At 39.0% G+C, this 17,972-nt stretch overlaps 1 protein-coding gene across 1 annotated transcript; it reads right to left on the reverse strand.

Annotated features, from left to right (window-relative positions):
- Positions 1 to 15,932: 15,932 nt before the first annotated feature.
- LOC104215431 (glycine-rich cell wall structural protein-like) lies at positions 15,933 to 16,865 on the reverse strand. Its single transcript, XM_009765239.1, has one exon. The coding sequence runs from the start codon at positions 16,863 to 16,865 to the stop codon at positions 15,933 to 15,935; it is 933 nt and encodes a 310-aa protein (XP_009763541.1).
- Positions 16,866 to 17,972: the final 1,107 nt, after the last annotated feature.

The following is a 17,972-nucleotide window of genomic DNA, read 5'->3' on the forward strand; positions in this document are numbered from 1 at the left end:
TTGTAGGAGATGAGGAGTAGGGAATGATTGCATCTACATGCATGCAATTTGTGGGAATTTGCGTGTAGGATTTATTAGAAGATTTAGAGGATTTTGCATGGGGAAATTTGGCCATATGTCCCAGCAAATATCCATTTGTTCAATCTCCAGACTACTAGTAGACTGTTTTTGAGTATTGGTTTTGTCTTTAGTGAGGGAGTTCTGTGGGTTAGGGGTACTGTCTAGTTTGGAAGAGTAGTTTAGTGTAGTACTTTCACACAAAGAGGGGGGAGTAAACTAATTATTTCAGCTAAGTTACCTCCATTCGATTGGTTAGGCGTGTGAACAGTAGGATCATTAGGGTTAATGATGTTATTAGCTAATTTTGTCTTTTCAAAATCTTCAATACAAGCATGCAAGTTGATATTATTAGAGTTATTTAATAAAAAATTGTTATGAGGGTGGTGGTTTCTGAAATAGTGTGCTCCTCACCCAAAGTGGAGGAGTGGTTTTTTTGATTCAAGTTACCCTTTGTGGTTCCCATATCTGTATTGGTGGATTTTGCCAAACGAGGATTATACTGTGTAGGAGACAAGGAACAATTATCCTTATGTACAAATTTTAGCTTTTGAGTTTGAATGAACTTACCTGTTGCAGCATTAAAGATTTTAACATCTATACCTGCATCTGCAGAGTTTTCTTTGTCCTCTTTTGTGATCTTTTTCTGCATCCTTTTTGTCTTTTGGAAGGACACCGTGTGCCACCCTTCTTCATTCCTTACTTTCCCTAGATCTGCTTCATTGGATTCATCTTTATTACCTTTTACTTGGACTGCTGAGATTGCAGCCATTGAGCATAGGTACATTGTGTGGCCTAATAGTCCACAATTCTTACAAAGTATTTTATCATCTTCATATTCAATTAACTGTTTATGGTCTTCAATGTTAATAGACTTTGCAACTGGTTTATCCATATGTAATTCCACACATACACGAGCATATCGACCTCTTAGGGTAACAACGGTACATGCATCTATTTTCAGAAGCATACCAATCGAATTTTCAATTTTTTGAAGAATGATCCCATCATAAAACTCCGTAGGAAGGTTTGGTAGGCGGATCCAAACAACTGTATGAATTTGTTTGGCATTTGATGCGACAAAATTTAGTTCCTATCTTTGGCATGATAGAAAATGTCCAAAGATGAACCATGGACCATTTTGAGAACTGTGATCATGCTTTCCTGCTTTGGAAACTTAGCAATGAAGTAATCTGACCCTAAATCTACTAAAGGAAAATTTTCAGACACCTTCCAAAGCTCCTGGACTTTCTTCTTGAGAATTTGATGGAGTATTCTTTTCCCTTGTAGCTTAATAATAATGGAGTGTTTCCAGGGCATGTACATCCGTTTTTTGTCTTCTTGTGAAAGGGAGATTATCTTTTCTTCCATGGTTAGTTCAAGGGGTGTCGTTGAGGAAGTAGTGTAACCGGAGCTGACTATTGGGGTGGTCAAGTCAGTGATGATATCCAACCTTTCACCTCCCCTAATTTATTTATCTTTAAATGAGGTTTGAATATTACTAGATATTTGGGCAGTGCAATTGTTTAGAATGTCCGGTGGTTTTGGTGGAATCAATGTCATCTATGTATCCACGACCATATTAGGCAGAGGTGTATAAGAAAGAGGTTATGACAATTTAGTTATTTTAGGAAGTTTAGAGAGATGTTGGAGTTTCTCTCTCAAAAACTTAGATAATCTTCATGCACAGAAAACTTCAGGATTTAGTTACTTCAGTAAGTTTATTTTTACCTATATAGCAAATATATTGTTATTCTTTATAATATAATTTTTGAATCTCATTATTCTTCTAGGAATTTAGTCAAATTGGGTCGGGAATGGAAGCAATAAATCTTATCGATGTTGTTCATTGATGATTTAATATGCAAATCCATTTCGTCGGAAAAGGGTAGACTGAATAAATATAGTTCCACTGTTGTTTGAGTGACAAGTGCATAAACGAACTATATGATACTACACGTAGTTAGAAAGAAAATATATGTAGCTACATATTTAAAATATCCTCTCAAACTCCTATTAAGCATAATCCAAAAACACTTTGGCAAAAAGACTCTCAGATGATCAATTCCAGAGTAGTCAATTTCAACAATTGTCAAGGCTTATCCTGCAGAATCATATAAAAGTATTAGGATTCAGATTAGTGGAAAAAATATGGGATTTACTACATCAAAATCGAGGGGCACATCCAAAAAAAGTTATTATAACTGAAATTTGAAAAGAAAATAAACATCACATATTAGAAAGAGGTCCATATAAGTCCAAAAATAGCAATCTTACATAATTCCTCGAAGCTCTTCGAGTCCAGCATTCCAAGCGAAGATATTTATCCTTAAATGCTAATGATAGGAATAGCCAAGAAATTAAGGAAAGACTTCCAAAACCTCATGTAAAACTTTATCATCTGTAGAAACTTGTATGATATAAGTTCATATTTGTCATTGTGATGAGCTTGATAGTTCCATAGGAACCTTATTATTCCAAGGAAAACTTATAAAGGCGAGGAAGAAAGCGCTCAAAATAAGGCAATCAATCATGTTTTTAGTGCCTTTTTCTCTTATGATAACTTGCCAATCTTTCATTTGTGGCCAACAGAAGCGACACGACAAAAGTTTCACGTCATTAGGTTCTATCAAATCATTAAACATTCATTAGAACAATCCAGCTTTCATGTAATTCCAAAAGCAACTCGCATGGTATATGCACCTAGACACATTTTTGATTGGCAGAAATTAAACCTGTCAAATGGCAGGGTCGACCCACGAACCAACCAATATAACCCATTAAAATTGACCCTTTAACAGGCCCATGACCACAAAACCCTAATCGGACCAACCCATAAATTTAAGGGGCATGTGTTGGGCTATAATATTTTGACTCACTAAACCGGACCAGACCCGAACCGATAGCTGACCTAGGGGTCAATCGGCCCGGACCAGCTCACGTATATATTCAGACTAGTGGTAATAAATTGAAGTCAAGCATTGAAGAAAGAATATAGTACCACACACTATGAGACATCTTATCGAAATAGGCGAATCCCATATATTTTAGATTAAATTAGATTCGGGCCATTAGGGCCCGGGTTAAGGGGTTAAGGGTCCGGGTCGGGTCAATATGTTTTGATTAACGGGTAAATTTGGATCGGCCCTTTAAGAAAGTGAACCGGATCGGCCCTATAAGAAAGTGAACCGGATCGGCCCGGCTAAAGACCCACACGCCAAGACTCAATGGGTTTGAGTCCGGATCGGCTCAACCCATTTAATAGGTCTAGCAGAGACTATAGCATTCCGATTTAGCAACTTCGATTGGTAGAGACGACAACATTAGGATTTAGGGTTAGCCATGTGTTTCAAAATATTACACTAGATCTTATTATAAAAAGTTATTTTATAATATAAAATTTTGAGTAGTTTAATTCAGAGTCCTAAAATATTATGTAAATTCTAGATTAAAATTTTTGAATCGAAATAAATTTTTTGTAATTCTCTCTTATGTTATACGTGGAACATGAAAATAAACAAAATCACTCTTATTACATATATTTGACTTTTCATTTAGTAGTAATTTATTCCTGCTTAAGTAGAATTAGCCATTAGAGACTTAGAGTGCTTAGTCACCTAATTAATTAATTTATTGTTTCGTCGCAAAAAGTAGTAACTAATTAATATGGTTTATATACTTGAACTATATTTCGTAAACTTTATTTTCCACAAGCCACTTCAATACATATTGTCATTATGGAATACTTCAAGTGCACTAACTGCAGTATTCTTTATAATTGGACAACCCGTTAGCATACTCTTTAAAATGCTTTTACTACTAGAGATTCGGCAAAAACCGACCAACTTTGGTTGATAAAAAAAAAGGCCAAAAATCGGCCAACTTTTGGTCGGTTTTTCAAAAAATATATATATATATATATATATATATATATATATATATATATATATATATATATATATATATATATATATTTTTACGAATCCGATCAACTTTGGTCGCTTTTCTTTGGCGCAAAAATGCGGGGAACTATTTTTGAGTCCCCCGAAATTTATTTTTTCAAGAAACCAACCAACTTTATTGATTTTTGCAATTAAAATAAATATTAAAAAAACCCACCAACTTTGGTCGGTTATTTTCGTGCGAAAATACAATTAAAGAGTACAAATAAAAAAAGACTATCTTAAAACAAAATGCATCAATGGTCTAGTGGTAGAATAGTATCCTGTCACAGTACACATTTCGGTTCGATTTGGCCGCGTTTTGATCGGTAATTGGCCATAACCGACCAAAATTGATCGGTTTTTTTGGTCGGTATTTACCGAATTTCTAGTAGTGTTTACATGGCTGAAAGCATTATATTTTCTATATTATTTAGCTTATGCGTGCAATTTTTGTTATGCACTGTAACGTATAATAAAAGGTTTTAACCAATTATCAGACAATGTAGAAGCATAAATACTTACTGTCACACCTCCTTTTTGTGCGCCTACCCCGAAGGATAAATGCGTGAGGGAGTTTTTCCAATTCAAGTGACAATATTCGAAAATGAGATTATTTATTTATTTCAAAGTCGCCACTTGGGAAAGGTTTGGCTTTTGGTGTCCCAAGTCACCGGTTTATCTTGAATCCCAAATCGAGGAAATTTTCGACTTTTCAAATGAAGTCTGCGAACCAGAAATTCTAAGTAAGGAATTCTGTTGACCTGAGGGAAGGTGTTAGGCACCCTCGAATCCCGTGGTTCTAGCACGGTCGCTTAAATTGTTATAAGGGCTAAATATCTGATTTAATACATGTTATAACTTATGTGCTTTTATTAAGTTTAAGCCGCTTTTATTATTATTATTTTTTATAGAATTGCAACATCGTGAAAACGCATCTCGAACCACGTCACAATCAATGCACCCGTGGTTGTTAATACATTCCGACTCCGTCGAGATTTGAATTTGGGTCACATAAATGCGCACCCGAATTTAAGAATGTAATTTAATTAAGTCGCGCCTAAAGAGTCTAATGCGTTATTATCTTTGGGGAAGGCAGTGACATTCACTAAACAGTCCATCCCAAATTCTAAGTATTTATTATGACCAATTATTGAGGGCCCCGCAATTTGCATTTTTTATTTGGCGAGGCTCGTCTCATTATTTCTAAAAGGATAATCTTAGCATGACTACATTTTCTATTTTTCGTTTTCTAAAATAAATGAAGATAAGGTCCTACTTTATTTACATACTTTCGAGTTATTATAGTTAAGTTTCGAAGGTGAGTTGTTTAAAGAGTTTACATGGCAACGCATAGAACATTCTACATACAGACAGTAAAAGAAAGAAAAAACTACATTAAATTACCACTTCAAATCTTTCTCATTTTTTGCATTCATGCCTCGAGTGACTTACAAGATGAACCAGTGTATCAGTTTGTGTACCTGGTGTTTGGGAAAGCAAGGAAAGAAGATGAAGATCAGTAGAAACAACAGTAGTATAAATACACAGCAACAACAACAACCCAACAACAACAAATTCGAATCAGATTCAAGGCCCAAAAAACTTTGAGGAAAAACCGAACAACTCAATAGAATAAACCCAAAAGTTTGTAAGCAAACTAAACAGCAACAAACCACGCGTGTATTAAACCCGAAACTAAACTCGCTTCTCCCTTTGTTTTTGTTTTCTTTTTTTAAACTCTCTAACACTCTTGAGATTTTCGGAATGTCTTCCTCTTAAAATAATCCTAAAAAATCTTTCAAGTTCAGTCTCAGTTTTTCTCTCAAGTCTTAGTCCCTCTAAAATGAGTCAAAATGACTCTATTTATAACAAGACTCTTGTCTTGAATCCCCAACCCCAAATATTCCCCCAATTGTATGCTTTGTCACTACTACTTAATGTTTTCTTTATTTTAAACCCTTGTCCCCCATGCCCACATGTTTTGTCCCTCACTACATTAAATAAATATATCAACCCCACCCCATTATATCTTGTCCCCCATGCTTAACATAAACAATTACATTATTCACCCCCACTACATTATGTCTTATCCCCCATTATATTAAATAATTATTCAAATGTTCAATTGCAAAAATACCCCTCCGACTTACTGAAATTACCAATTTACCCCTGAACGTACTGCAATTTGCCAAATTACCCCATCAGCTATAACCAATTCCCCTAATCAATTCCAACCAAAATATAGCAAATATGACCAATTTCTAAACAAATTCAACAATAAATCTCATGAACACGGATTGAATCATACAGCTTCAAATTAATGGGAATAAGTTAACCATATTGGGAACCAATCCTGGTTAACTAAGACCAAAAATGAATGAGCAAAGAGACAACAATATTAACAACAAAAATAAACTTGAACAACATGAATCACAATTAACGGAAATGAAAAATGCAAACTGAAATCATACCATGAACAACAAAAAGCAGGAATTATTTACACTGAACAACTTTTAACAACACTCCTGCTTTCAGATTTAGCAAAAATAACAACTGATCATAACAAGCAAATAGATTCAAATTACTAAATTCAAAGCATCAATTGAACTTTAAATTGGATCTAACATCATAACAAAGATGAACAATTCAAACTAAAATAAACACTCGACATTATGAACACCCTAAAAAATTCAAAAAGCAACAAACCTCAAATGAAATTAGCACGAATCTGTCACCTTCATGAACATATCCAACAAATTCAAACAGATCGGGGGTGCAACAAGAATATCATTTCTATGTAAAAACATTTACAAATTAACACATTTGTCATGGAAGCGTAAGCAGCGGGAATTAAGAATAAAGAAATGGAACCTTTCATTGAATGACCAACCCGAATCGACGTACAAGAGACTCGATCAAGACTTTACCGGACCGAAGCTTGAACCTCGACGGAACTGAGCAGACCTCGGATGGCTGGTGTTTGGGAGACGGACTGGGCGTGTGATGTTGCTGGGTTTGGCCGGAGGTGAAAGACAGCAGCAGCAACAACTGCTGCTTGACGGGGAAAGCTGGACCAAGTAGCAGGGGGTCGTTTGGGCGTGAAGGAGAGGGTGGTGGAGGGCTGCTGGTGCTGCTGCCATGGATGTCGATATGGAGATCGAAGGTGATTGTTTCCATGGATGTCGATATGGTTTCGACGAGGACGGAGACTGGGCGAGTAGCCATGGACGAGCTCGAGCTCACCATGGAGAAGTCAAAAGCAGCAAGAGGCAGCCATGGGAGCTGGACCTCGACTGACTGCGGTCGTGAAGGTAGTCATGGTCGAGCTTGAGCTCGACAATGGAGAAAAACGGAGCTGGGCAATGGACTATCGTGGTGGTGTGTGTGTGTGTATGTGTGTGTGGCGACGTGGGGGGGAGGCAGCCATGGTTGCTGCTCACGTTGGGGTCATTTGGGACGAAGGGAGCAGACGAAGAAGGGGGCGGGTAGGTGGTTCTTAGGGTTTGTCCTTTTTTTTTTGTTTTTGTAAAATGTAAGATAGGGGGTATTGGGTATTTGGGTTATGGACCGGGTCGACCCGGTTTGAAATGGACCAGGTCATGGGGAAGGTTGGGTATTTTTTGGGCTTGTGGCTTGAATTTGAATAAGAGCCCAATTCCGATTTTCTTTATATTTTTGCTCTCTTTTCTTCTTTTATTTTTCTAAAACTAAATTCTAAAAATCCTTAAATTATTAATAAGTTATAAAAGCGCAAATTAACTCCCAATAACAATTAACGCACAATTAAGTAATAATTAAGCATAAAATTGTACATTTGGACATTAAATGCTAAAAATGCAAAAGATGCCTATTTTTTGTAATTTTCAATTTTTGTAAAACAAATTTAATTACTAACAATTGTAGAATTAAATCCTACATGCAAAATGCGACATATTTTTGTATTTTTTATTAATTTAACAAATAAACATGCACAGACAAATACAAATAATTATCCAAAAATGTCACAAAAATTCTCAAAATTGCACAGCAAGGAAAATCGTTTTATTTTGAATTTTTGGGAGTAATTCTTTCATAGGGCAAAAATCACGTGCTTACAGCTGCCCCTCTTTGCCCTAAGACACGAAGGGTTTTCGTACAAAGATAAAGTGAGCGATTTTTGCCCATCCGAGTACTCCGTGTGAAGCACTTTTTGAAAAAAATTTAACTGACTCTTTGCTTCAAAGGTTTCCTACATATCCCTGGCTAAAGGAGAATCAGGTTAATGTAGTTCGGGAAATTTTGGTAGCTGGGACTACCATGGGATTGCAATGCTTGTTGTTACTGCTGTTGCTGTTGCCACTACTGCTTTACTGACCTCCTTATTACAACCAAAGGAAATTGAAACTGAACTAACTACTTATGCCTGTCAACCGCTAGTTACAAGATTCCTATCTATAATTCTTTTGCAACTTGATCTTGGGTCTTAGCTGATTCTGCTTGTAGACTTCGATCCGAATCTTGATGCTCGCAAGTTGTAGGCGCTTGTTTATTTCTGCAGTATTGAGTGAAACGGGATTGGCGGAGCTCGGGAATTTGATCAAATTTTGAGCGACCTGCCCTTTGTTTGTTCCAATATTTGGGAACATCTTCTTTTTGTTCTTTTCTTCTTTTCTTTATTCTGGATTGAGACTCAAACCGTAGGTCATCTCGATCCATGCGTCTCGAGGTCAGACCTGCTGAGACAACAAAACAAACGAACGAAATTTTCTGCCCCAGTTTCACTAGGAAAATTTTGTGCGTTAATTGCCATGAACATTTACAGAATTGATGAGGGGATTGGAAACCTCAAGTCTAAAAAACGCAACTCAGGGATTGGAGCCCTAATATCGCAAAAGGTAAAAATGCGTAACTCAGGGATTGGAGCCCTAATGCTGGCTAAAGGAAAGTTGCTCAACTCAGGGATTGGAGCCCTAATGCTGGCTTAAAGAAAAATTGCTAACTCAGGGATTGGAGCCCTAATGTCGGCTAAAGGAAAGAGGCTCAACTCAGGGATTGGAGCCCTAATGCTGGCTAAAGGAAAAATGCTCAACTCAGGGATTGGAGCCCTAATGTCGGCTAAGAACAAATTGCTCAACTCAGGGATTGGAGCCCTAATGCTGGCTAAAGGAAAAACGCTCAACTCAGGGATTGGAGCCCTAATGTCGGCTAAGGGAAAAACGCTCAACTCAGGGATTGGAGCCCTAATGCTGGCTAACAGGAAAAATGCTCAACTCATGGATTGGAGCCCTAATGTCGGCTAAAGAAAACTGCTCAACTCAGGGATTGGAGCCCTAATGTTGGCTAAAAACAAATTGCTCAACTCAGGGATTGGAGCCCTAATGCTGGCTAAAGGAAAATCGCTCAACTCAGGGATTGGAGCCCTAATGTCGGCTAAAGGAAAATCGCTCAACTCAGGGATTGGAGCCCTAATGTTGGCCAAAGGAAAATTGCTCAACTCAGGGATTGGAGCCCTAATGTTGGCTAAAGGAAAAACGCTCAACTCAGGGGTTGGAGCCCTAATGTTGGCTAAAGGAAAAATTGGGGACTCTAACTAACCCCTTTTTTTTTTAATTTTCTTCTTACTTCCTTTTTTATTTTTATTTTATTTTATTTTTATTATTTTTTCATTTTTGTTTAGTAAAATGCAGGAGAGAATTTGGGGAAGCTTCCCTTTTGGGTTGATTCCTTATTGCAAAGTTGTTTCTTGCACTTGTGCATTTATTTTCCTTTTGGGCGGCACCTGCTTTTGCACGGTTGCTTTGGATCGCACCTGTCTCAATTTTCCAAACAAAGAAAAATTGTCAGTTTGAAAACGGTGGTTGGTTCGGTGGCCTTGATTGTTCCAATTGCTTAGTCCCGACCTCATTCCTGTTGAGAAACTCTGCCATTGATTGGATTCAAAGGCGACCCCTTTTAAACTGATCAGACTCGCATTTCCGGATTTTGTGATGATTTGCTTGTGTAAGGCTTTGGTTCTTTCATCCCATTCTGCTTGGGGATTCTTAACGAGGCCAACTTAGTGGAGATTTTTAATGGGGCAGACTCGTTGGGGATTTTTTTACAAGGGGAGACCCTGTGGGGATTTTTACAAAGGGAGACTCTGTGGGGATTTGCCGGTGGGGACTCTGTGGGGATTTTTTATCAGTGGGTTCTTTTTTTTTTTTACTTCGAAAGCAATCAACAACATGATCAGTCAGGATTGGACTGACGTACCACTAAAGCGGGGTATTTTACTTCCTACTAAACGGAGCTCCGTGAAACCGATCATGCCCCCTATTCTTTCCAGCACATTTTGGAATTTGGGGTTAAAACGAAAGGGATTCAAATAAAGGTAAAACAAAGAGCGGAGAAAACGAATTTAAAAGAGAAGTGTCCCTTTCGGGACAAGAAAGACTTATCTGAGGCAACACGCTGACTTTAAATTGACATGATATGCTTTTTGGATTGGATGCCCGATCTTCGTGAACTTGCATTTCCTAATGAACCAAAAACGGATCTATGTTTCCAAACCAGGGAACCTTGCCAGAACTTTCTGAGGTGGAATCATCTTTTCGGCCGACAACGCCCTTAGCGGGTTTTCGCTAGTCGACCTCTCTCATTTCTCTTCTCAGTGTCGCCTGATAGCACTCTTTGCGAGTTTTTTACTAAACAAGCTCTCTCATTTTCGATTTCTTTACTCCCGTCGCCTCATGGTGCCCGAAGGTTTTCACCGACAAGACTCTCTCATTTTATTTCTCTCAATTTTAGAATGTATTGGCTTCCAACCATGACATCTCTTGGTTTTCCCTGCCTTTGGCAATTGATCCGAAGGACTTGTACTTGGTAAAAGAATTGTGGATGAAATTACAACTTCTGAACCATTTGGTGTGCCCTAGTTTCAACTTCAGGAAAGATTGGATTTTATTTTTGGTGTGACTGAACCCCAATGAGAGGTTGCCTACGTATCCTTTCGGAATTAAGTCAAACGTAGTTCAGGCAAATCATTTGTGTTTTGTTTTTTTTGTTTTCGGACCATCAGGGAATTTTTGATCCTCAAACCTAACTGTAGTGGCTAATCGCGTGGGACTTTAACTTTTCCAACTTTATTTTGTCTTTGTAGGCCTTTCTTTTCTGTCTTCTTTCTTCCAACTTCAACTTTAGAGCATTTGGGGGTACCTTGGTTTCTTCAACTTCGCTGAAGCGATTAGCCATGTGAAACTCAACCCTTTCAACTTCAATTGCCTTTATAGGCGCTTTAATTTGATTTTCCCCTTCCAAGAGTTTTGATTCCTGAGCATCGGCCGCCATGGCCAGTCGAGGTCGACTTGATGCACCTGCTGAGGCTGGGTGCCTTTTGCACATTAGCGTGTATCAAACGAAAGCCCTGTAAATCAGTCTTGCCAATCTTTCTTTGTCTTGGTTTTGGAATAGTGTTAGACCAAAAGGGATTCAAAGAGAAACAAATAATTGAATGGAGAATGAGTTTAAAACTAGAAGTGTCCCTTTCGGGGAAAGGAGAGAAGGACTTATCTGGAGTACATGCGGACTTCAATGAACATGACATGTCTTTTGGACTGGATGCCTGATCTGTGTAAACCGTCTGACTCTCAAAATTCATCACAACTTTGCCTTGAATACCGAGGAACCTTGCCAGGACTCTGTTGATGTCGATGGCTGTGAGGATCTTATTTTCGATCATGAGCACCCTTTGTGGGTTTTCACGAGCTGGCATTTTTCATTTCATTTCTTACCATCTCCTTATAGTGCCCGTGTGGGTGTTCACTAACAAGACTTCTCATTTTGATTTTCTCTGCTTACCGTCACCTTACGGTGTCCGTGTGGGTTTTCACCAATAAGACTCTCTCATTTTATTCTTCTCATTTTGTTGTATCAGATCCAAATAACTCCATCCTCCCATTTTGAACCACATTGCCGATTGATCAGAAGGACTTGAACAAGGTTTGGGGTGAAAAGAATTTGGATTAAACTACACCTTTGGAACCTTTTAGGCGGGATCTTGCCGAACCATTATAACTTCTGCCCCAGTTTCACTTTTAGGGGACTTTGGATTTTTGTTTTGGTGTGACTGAACCCCAATGAGAGGTTGCCTACGTATCCTTTCGGAATCAAGTCAAACGTAGTTCAGGAAAATCATTTTGTTTTTGTTTTTCTTTTATTTTTCTGATTTGCTTTGTTTTTCACTTTCTTCTTCCCTTCCGTTTCCTTTTTTTTTTCATTTTCATTGTCTTTTCTTCATTTTTTGTATATATATTTTCTTATTTTTCCAATTCTTTCTTCTTCTTTTTTTCATTTTTCTTTTTCATTTCAATTTCTTTTTTTTTCATTTTATTTTCAATAATACTTTCAGGTTCCAAAGAGTGTAATCAAAGAGAGTAACCAGCTCAAATGGGTTTGCAAAGGGTTGATAGTGTTTGAGTAGCGAGAATGAAAGCCTTCGTCATCTCAACCGGAAAAGATTTTATTATATAAAGGATCCAACATAGTACCTTTTGACTGCATTTACATTGACAGTTATTTCAAGGACGTTTCCTTCGATGTGTCCCAAGTACAACGCACTCTTTTTGGCAGTACTCTTGTTGTAATGTATGGACCTTTCCAATTTCGGAACCAATTTTTCTTCAGTTGTTCCAACTCTTTGTCTTGTTTCCTTAAGCTATTCTTCATTGCGACCCAATTCTTGATTCATTATTTCGAGGTCTGACAGAGTTTTAAGATCCGGGCATGAAGTCCACAAGCATGTCATATTATTGAAATCTGCATTTAATAGAACTAAAAGAGAATGAGAAAATTGACAAGATTTAAGAAAAGAGACATTCCGGGAAAATGAAATATCAATTTCATTTGATTTTTTTTTCTTTTTTTTTAATTTTTGAAGATAGAAGGGTTTACATCGGAAAGTAAGACAATAAAGTAAAACATCTGGATCACACCCTGAGATAATCCAGATGCAGAAAGGATAGCAAGACTGGCTACCGAGACTCCCGTCTGATGGGGAACTTTCAGGCTTGGCAATCGTTTTTTGGCTTTTCTTCCGTCTCGGCAATGGCTGCAATAGCCTTCAGTGCCGGATCAAATTCCTCAGCTTCACAGATCATTCTGTCTATTGGCCCGTTTGTGAGAGTAGGCAGGGGAATGTTCATCATATTAGGAACCTTTTCGTCCCGGGGAACGATTCTTTCAGCTTCAATCAAGTCTTCAACTGAGGGTCCAATGACCAACAGTCCTTTGTACCATGTCCCACTGCTCCAGAGTGGTATTCACATCTAGTATCAGCTCGATGCGGGGAGGGGGAACTCGGTGTTTGGCCAATTTGGGGCCACTGGCTACAGCAGACTTCGCCTGACTAGCTTTTAGAACAAGCCTGAGTATGATTCACCAATAGGGGTGAACTGATTCCTTTTGAAAGACTCTCTTGGGTGAGGATTGTACTGAGGAACATTTGATTGGGGACTATATGGAGCTTGGTAAGGATGGGCATTCCTGGGAGGTGGAGCTCAGTTTTGTGTATAATGTTGTGGCCGCGTGCAAGGCTGCATGTTCATCACCGCATACCAACAAAACCAATCACCTGAACAGAACCTGGCTAATTTACTCACACACACAACCTTGTTAATTTTGAGGCATTTAACATATAGGAAATCGCACGTTGGGATGCAATGCACCTAAACAGTTAAACGCTTTTACCATGTGTCATGGAAGCGTAAGCAGCGAGAATTAAGAATAAAGAAACGGAACCTTTCTTAGCCTAGTGAAGTAAGGTTTTACCATCCTGAAGTAATGCTAGTGATTCATTAGCCTATACATTGATAATTATACTAATTAAGTAGGAGTGTATTAGTGTAGTCTTAAGAACTATTACTAATTGATTAGCTTATGCATTGAGAATTACACTAAGTAAAGGTGTATTAGTTTTGTGTATAATGTTGTGGCCGCGTGCAAGGCTGCATGTTCATCACCGCATACCAACAAAACCAATCACCTGAACAGAACCTGGCTAATTTACTCACACACACAACCTTGTTAGTTTTGAGGCATTTAACATATAGGAAATCGCACGTTGGGATGCAATGCACCTAAACAGTTAAACGCTTTTACCATGTGTCATGGAAGCGTAAGCAGCGAGAATTAAGAATAAAGAAACGGAACCTTTCATTGAATGACCAACCCGAATCGACGTACAAGAGACTCGATCAAGACTTTACCGGACCGAAGCTTGAACCTCGACGGAACTGAGCAGACCTCGGATGGCTGGTGTTTGGGAGACGGACTGGGCGTGTGATGTTGCTGGGTTTGGTCGGAGGTGAACGACAGCAGCAACAACAGTTGCTGCTTGATGGGGAAAGCTGGACCAAGTAGCAGGGGGTCGTTTGGGCGTGAAGAAGAGGGTGGTGGAGGGCTGCTGGTGCTGCTGCCATGGATGTCGATATGGAGCTCGAAGGTGATTGTTGCCATGGATGTCGATATTGTTTCGACGAGGACGGAGGCTGGGCGAGCAGCCATGGACGAGCTCGAGCTCACCATGGAGAAGTCAAAAGCAGCAAGAGGCAGCCATGGGAGCTGGACCTCGACTGACTGCGGTCATGAAGGTAGCCATGGTCGAGCTTGAGCTCGACAATGGAGAAAAACGGAGCGGGGCGATGGGCTATCGTAGTGGTGTGTGTGTGTATGTGTGTGTGGCGACGTGAGGGGGGGGAGGCAGCCATGGTTGCTGCTCACGTTGGGGTCATTTGGGACGAAGGGAGCAGACGAAGAAGGGGGCGGGTAGGTGGTTCTTAGGGTTTGTCCTTTTTTTTTTTGTTTTTATCAAATGTAAGATAGGGGGTGTTGGGTATTTGGGTTATGGACCGGGTCGACCCGGTTTGAAATGGACCGGGTCATGGGGAAGGTTGAGTATTTTTTGGGCTTGTGGCTTGAATTTGAAGAAGAGCCCAATTCCGATTTTCTTTATATTTTTGCTCTCTTTTCTTCTTTTATTTTTCTAAAACTAAATTCTAAAAATCCTTAAATTATTAATAAGTTATAAAAGCGCAAATTAACTCCCAATAACAATTAACGCACAATTAAGTAATAATTAAGCATAAAATTGTACATTTGGACATTAAATGCTAAAAATGCAAAAGATGCCTATTTTTTGTAATTTTCAATTTTTGTAAAACAAACTTAATTACTAACAATTGTAGAATTAAATCCTACATGCAAAATGCGACATATTTTTGTATTTTTTATTAATTTAACAAATAAACATGCACAGACAAATACAAATAAATATCCAAAAATGTCACAAAAATTCTCAAAATTGCACAGTAAGGAAAATCGTTTTATTTTGAATTTTTGAGAGTAATTCTTTCATAGTGCAAAAATCACGTGCTTACACTTACTTAATAAAAAATGGATGTATATTAACAACAAATTAGGAGTTAGTGCAATGTTTCTAAATTTCCATACGACTCCCCGATATTGTCTCTCCTTTCTGACTCTCTCGCTAGATTTTGCTGTATTTTCTACAACATATTACATGCAGTAATTTAGTTGGGTAAATTATTATAGGAGTAACCCCTTATTAACACGATTAATAAAAAGGAAGAATCCAAAACAGAAAAGAAGCTAATAGATTAATACACTTGGCAAGAGCTATATCTTATTAATGAAATTAAAGGATTTGGCATTACACCTACAGTCCATGAGCTTTTCAAGCAAGAAGGACAGGAAGCTTTTACTTTTAACTCACAAAAAAACACACAATAAATATGATAGCTATAGACTTGTTTAATTAGTAGGAGTACCATTTTTCAACAAGTTTCACAAAAGAATAACAACTAATACAAAGTACTCTAATTAACGGCTTAATTTAAAAGCGATAATAGAGCATTACAATATTGCTTATTTCATGCAAGAACATTGAAGCTTTGTAGGTCAATGAAGACCACCACCAATACCTCCTCCTCCACCAAAGCCCCCACCACCACCACCTCCTATACCGGCACCAGCACCGGCTCCAAAGCCTCCACCTGCTCCAAACCCTCCTCCTGCACCTCCACCACCACCAATGCCACCACCTCCTCCACCACCAAATCCTCCACCACCTCCTGCACCACCACCAATACCACCTCCAGCACCTCCACCTGCACCAAAACCACCTCCAGCACCACCACCTGCTCCCCCACCTATGCCTCCTCCAGCTCCACCACCTCCTCCTAGTCCTCCTCCAACGCCTCCACCAGCTCCACCACCAGCACCTCCTCCTAGTCCGCCACCTCCACCAAGTCCTCCTCCGGCTCCTCCTCCTAGTCCGCCACCTCCACCAAGTCCTCCTCCGGCTCCTCCTCCTAGTCCACCACCTCCACCAAGTCCTCCTCCGGCTCCCCCACCTCCTCCTAGACCACCACCCGCACCACCTCCAAGACCGCCACCTGCACCACCTCCTAGGCCACCACCTGCACCGCCTCCTAAACCACCACCACCACCTGCACCGCCTCCTAATCCTCCACCTCCCAAGCCACCACCAGCACCTCCGCCTAGACCTCCACCAGCTCCTCCTCCAAGGCCACCTCCACCTCCCAAGCCACCACCAGCACCTCCACCTAGACCTCCACCAGCTCCTCCGCCAAGACCACCACCACCACCAAGACCTCCACCTCCACCAAGGCCAAGACCTCCACCATGTCTAAACCCTTTACTATAAATCCCATGCCCTAAACCCCCACCAATACGATCCCCAAAACGACGATGCTTAAACAAGAACTTCTCATCTTCATCTCCCTTATTAACATCAGCAAACACAACAGACTCAACAACAAACAAAAGCAAAAGAATAAACACCCCAACACTACGTGCAGATAAACCCATTATGACTCCAACTTAAACCCTCAATAAAAAGAATAATAAAACAATGGACATGCAAGAATGTTTAGTATATGATCCTATTATATAGTACAAGAAAATCACATGGTAGGTCCACTTAGAACTCAACTGTCACCTTCTATTGAGTAAATGCTTGTTGTTCTGCAATTGGGCAAAGGATTAAATTTTGGCAACCGCCCCTCGATCTCCCGCACACACTTACAAAGTCACAAAGACAGCATTATTTTCATTACTGCTTTAATTTTAGTTCTGGGAGATTTGACTTTTAGGGTGTCTCTCATTTATTATGAATAGAGGGAGTATGAATTTATCCAAAATATTTTAGTATATACACTAACAGAAAATTTATATACTCTCAGTTAGAGACGGAGCTCGGATTTAAACTTTATGGGTTCGGGATTATATATAGTTCTTTTAAATTATTGGGTTCTAAATTAATAATTTGTACATATTTATTGGACCTCTTAATACAAATACAAGGTTTGAAAAAAACTTACTGGTTCGGCTGAACCCGCAACCATCATTGTAGCTTCGCCCCTGCTCTCGGTATAATTTAACCTATTATAACAGTTTTAGCGGTAAAGTTATTGTTATGTAACCAGGAGGTCAAGGGGTTCAAGCTGTGAAAATAGTCTCTTGCATAAATGCAGGGTAAGGCTGTATACTGTAGACCTTTGTGGTTTGGCCCTTCCCCGGACCTGTGCATAGCGGGAGCTTAGTGCACCGGACTATTTTTTTTTAATTACAGTTTTAGGAGTTCGTATTATCTACTTTATTTTCCGAGTTATAAGGTTATATTTGATTGGAGGTAACTATAGCATAAAAAGAATTATACATTGCCTATGCAAAGAAGTTAGATACTTAGTATAAAATGTTATAAAGCTGACTGTTTCCTTAGGTCATTTTAAATTGTTTTGACTTCTGAACTATTTCTGAATCAGAGAGTAATATGATATATCCGTAAAGTTGAAGCTATCTTATGCGTTGGGCGTTGCATGCTTTTGTATTTAATGGGCTCTTATTTACTTGGTCTTCTGCATGCTATTAATGGAGAAATTAAATTATTTCCAGCAAACAGTTTGTACTTTATCT

Source organism: Nicotiana sylvestris, chromosome 1, assembly GCF_000393655.2.
Source record: "Nicotiana sylvestris chromosome 1, ASM39365v2, whole genome shotgun sequence".
Classification (NCBI taxonomy): domain Eukaryota; kingdom Viridiplantae; phylum Streptophyta; class Magnoliopsida; order Solanales; family Solanaceae; genus Nicotiana; species Nicotiana sylvestris.

Excerpts from the sequence above, each read along its gene's own strand:
- LOC104215431 (XM_009765239.1), bottom strand. The coding sequence starts at position 16,865 with ATGGGTTTATCTGCACGTAGTGTTGGGGTGTTTATTCTTTTGCTTTTG.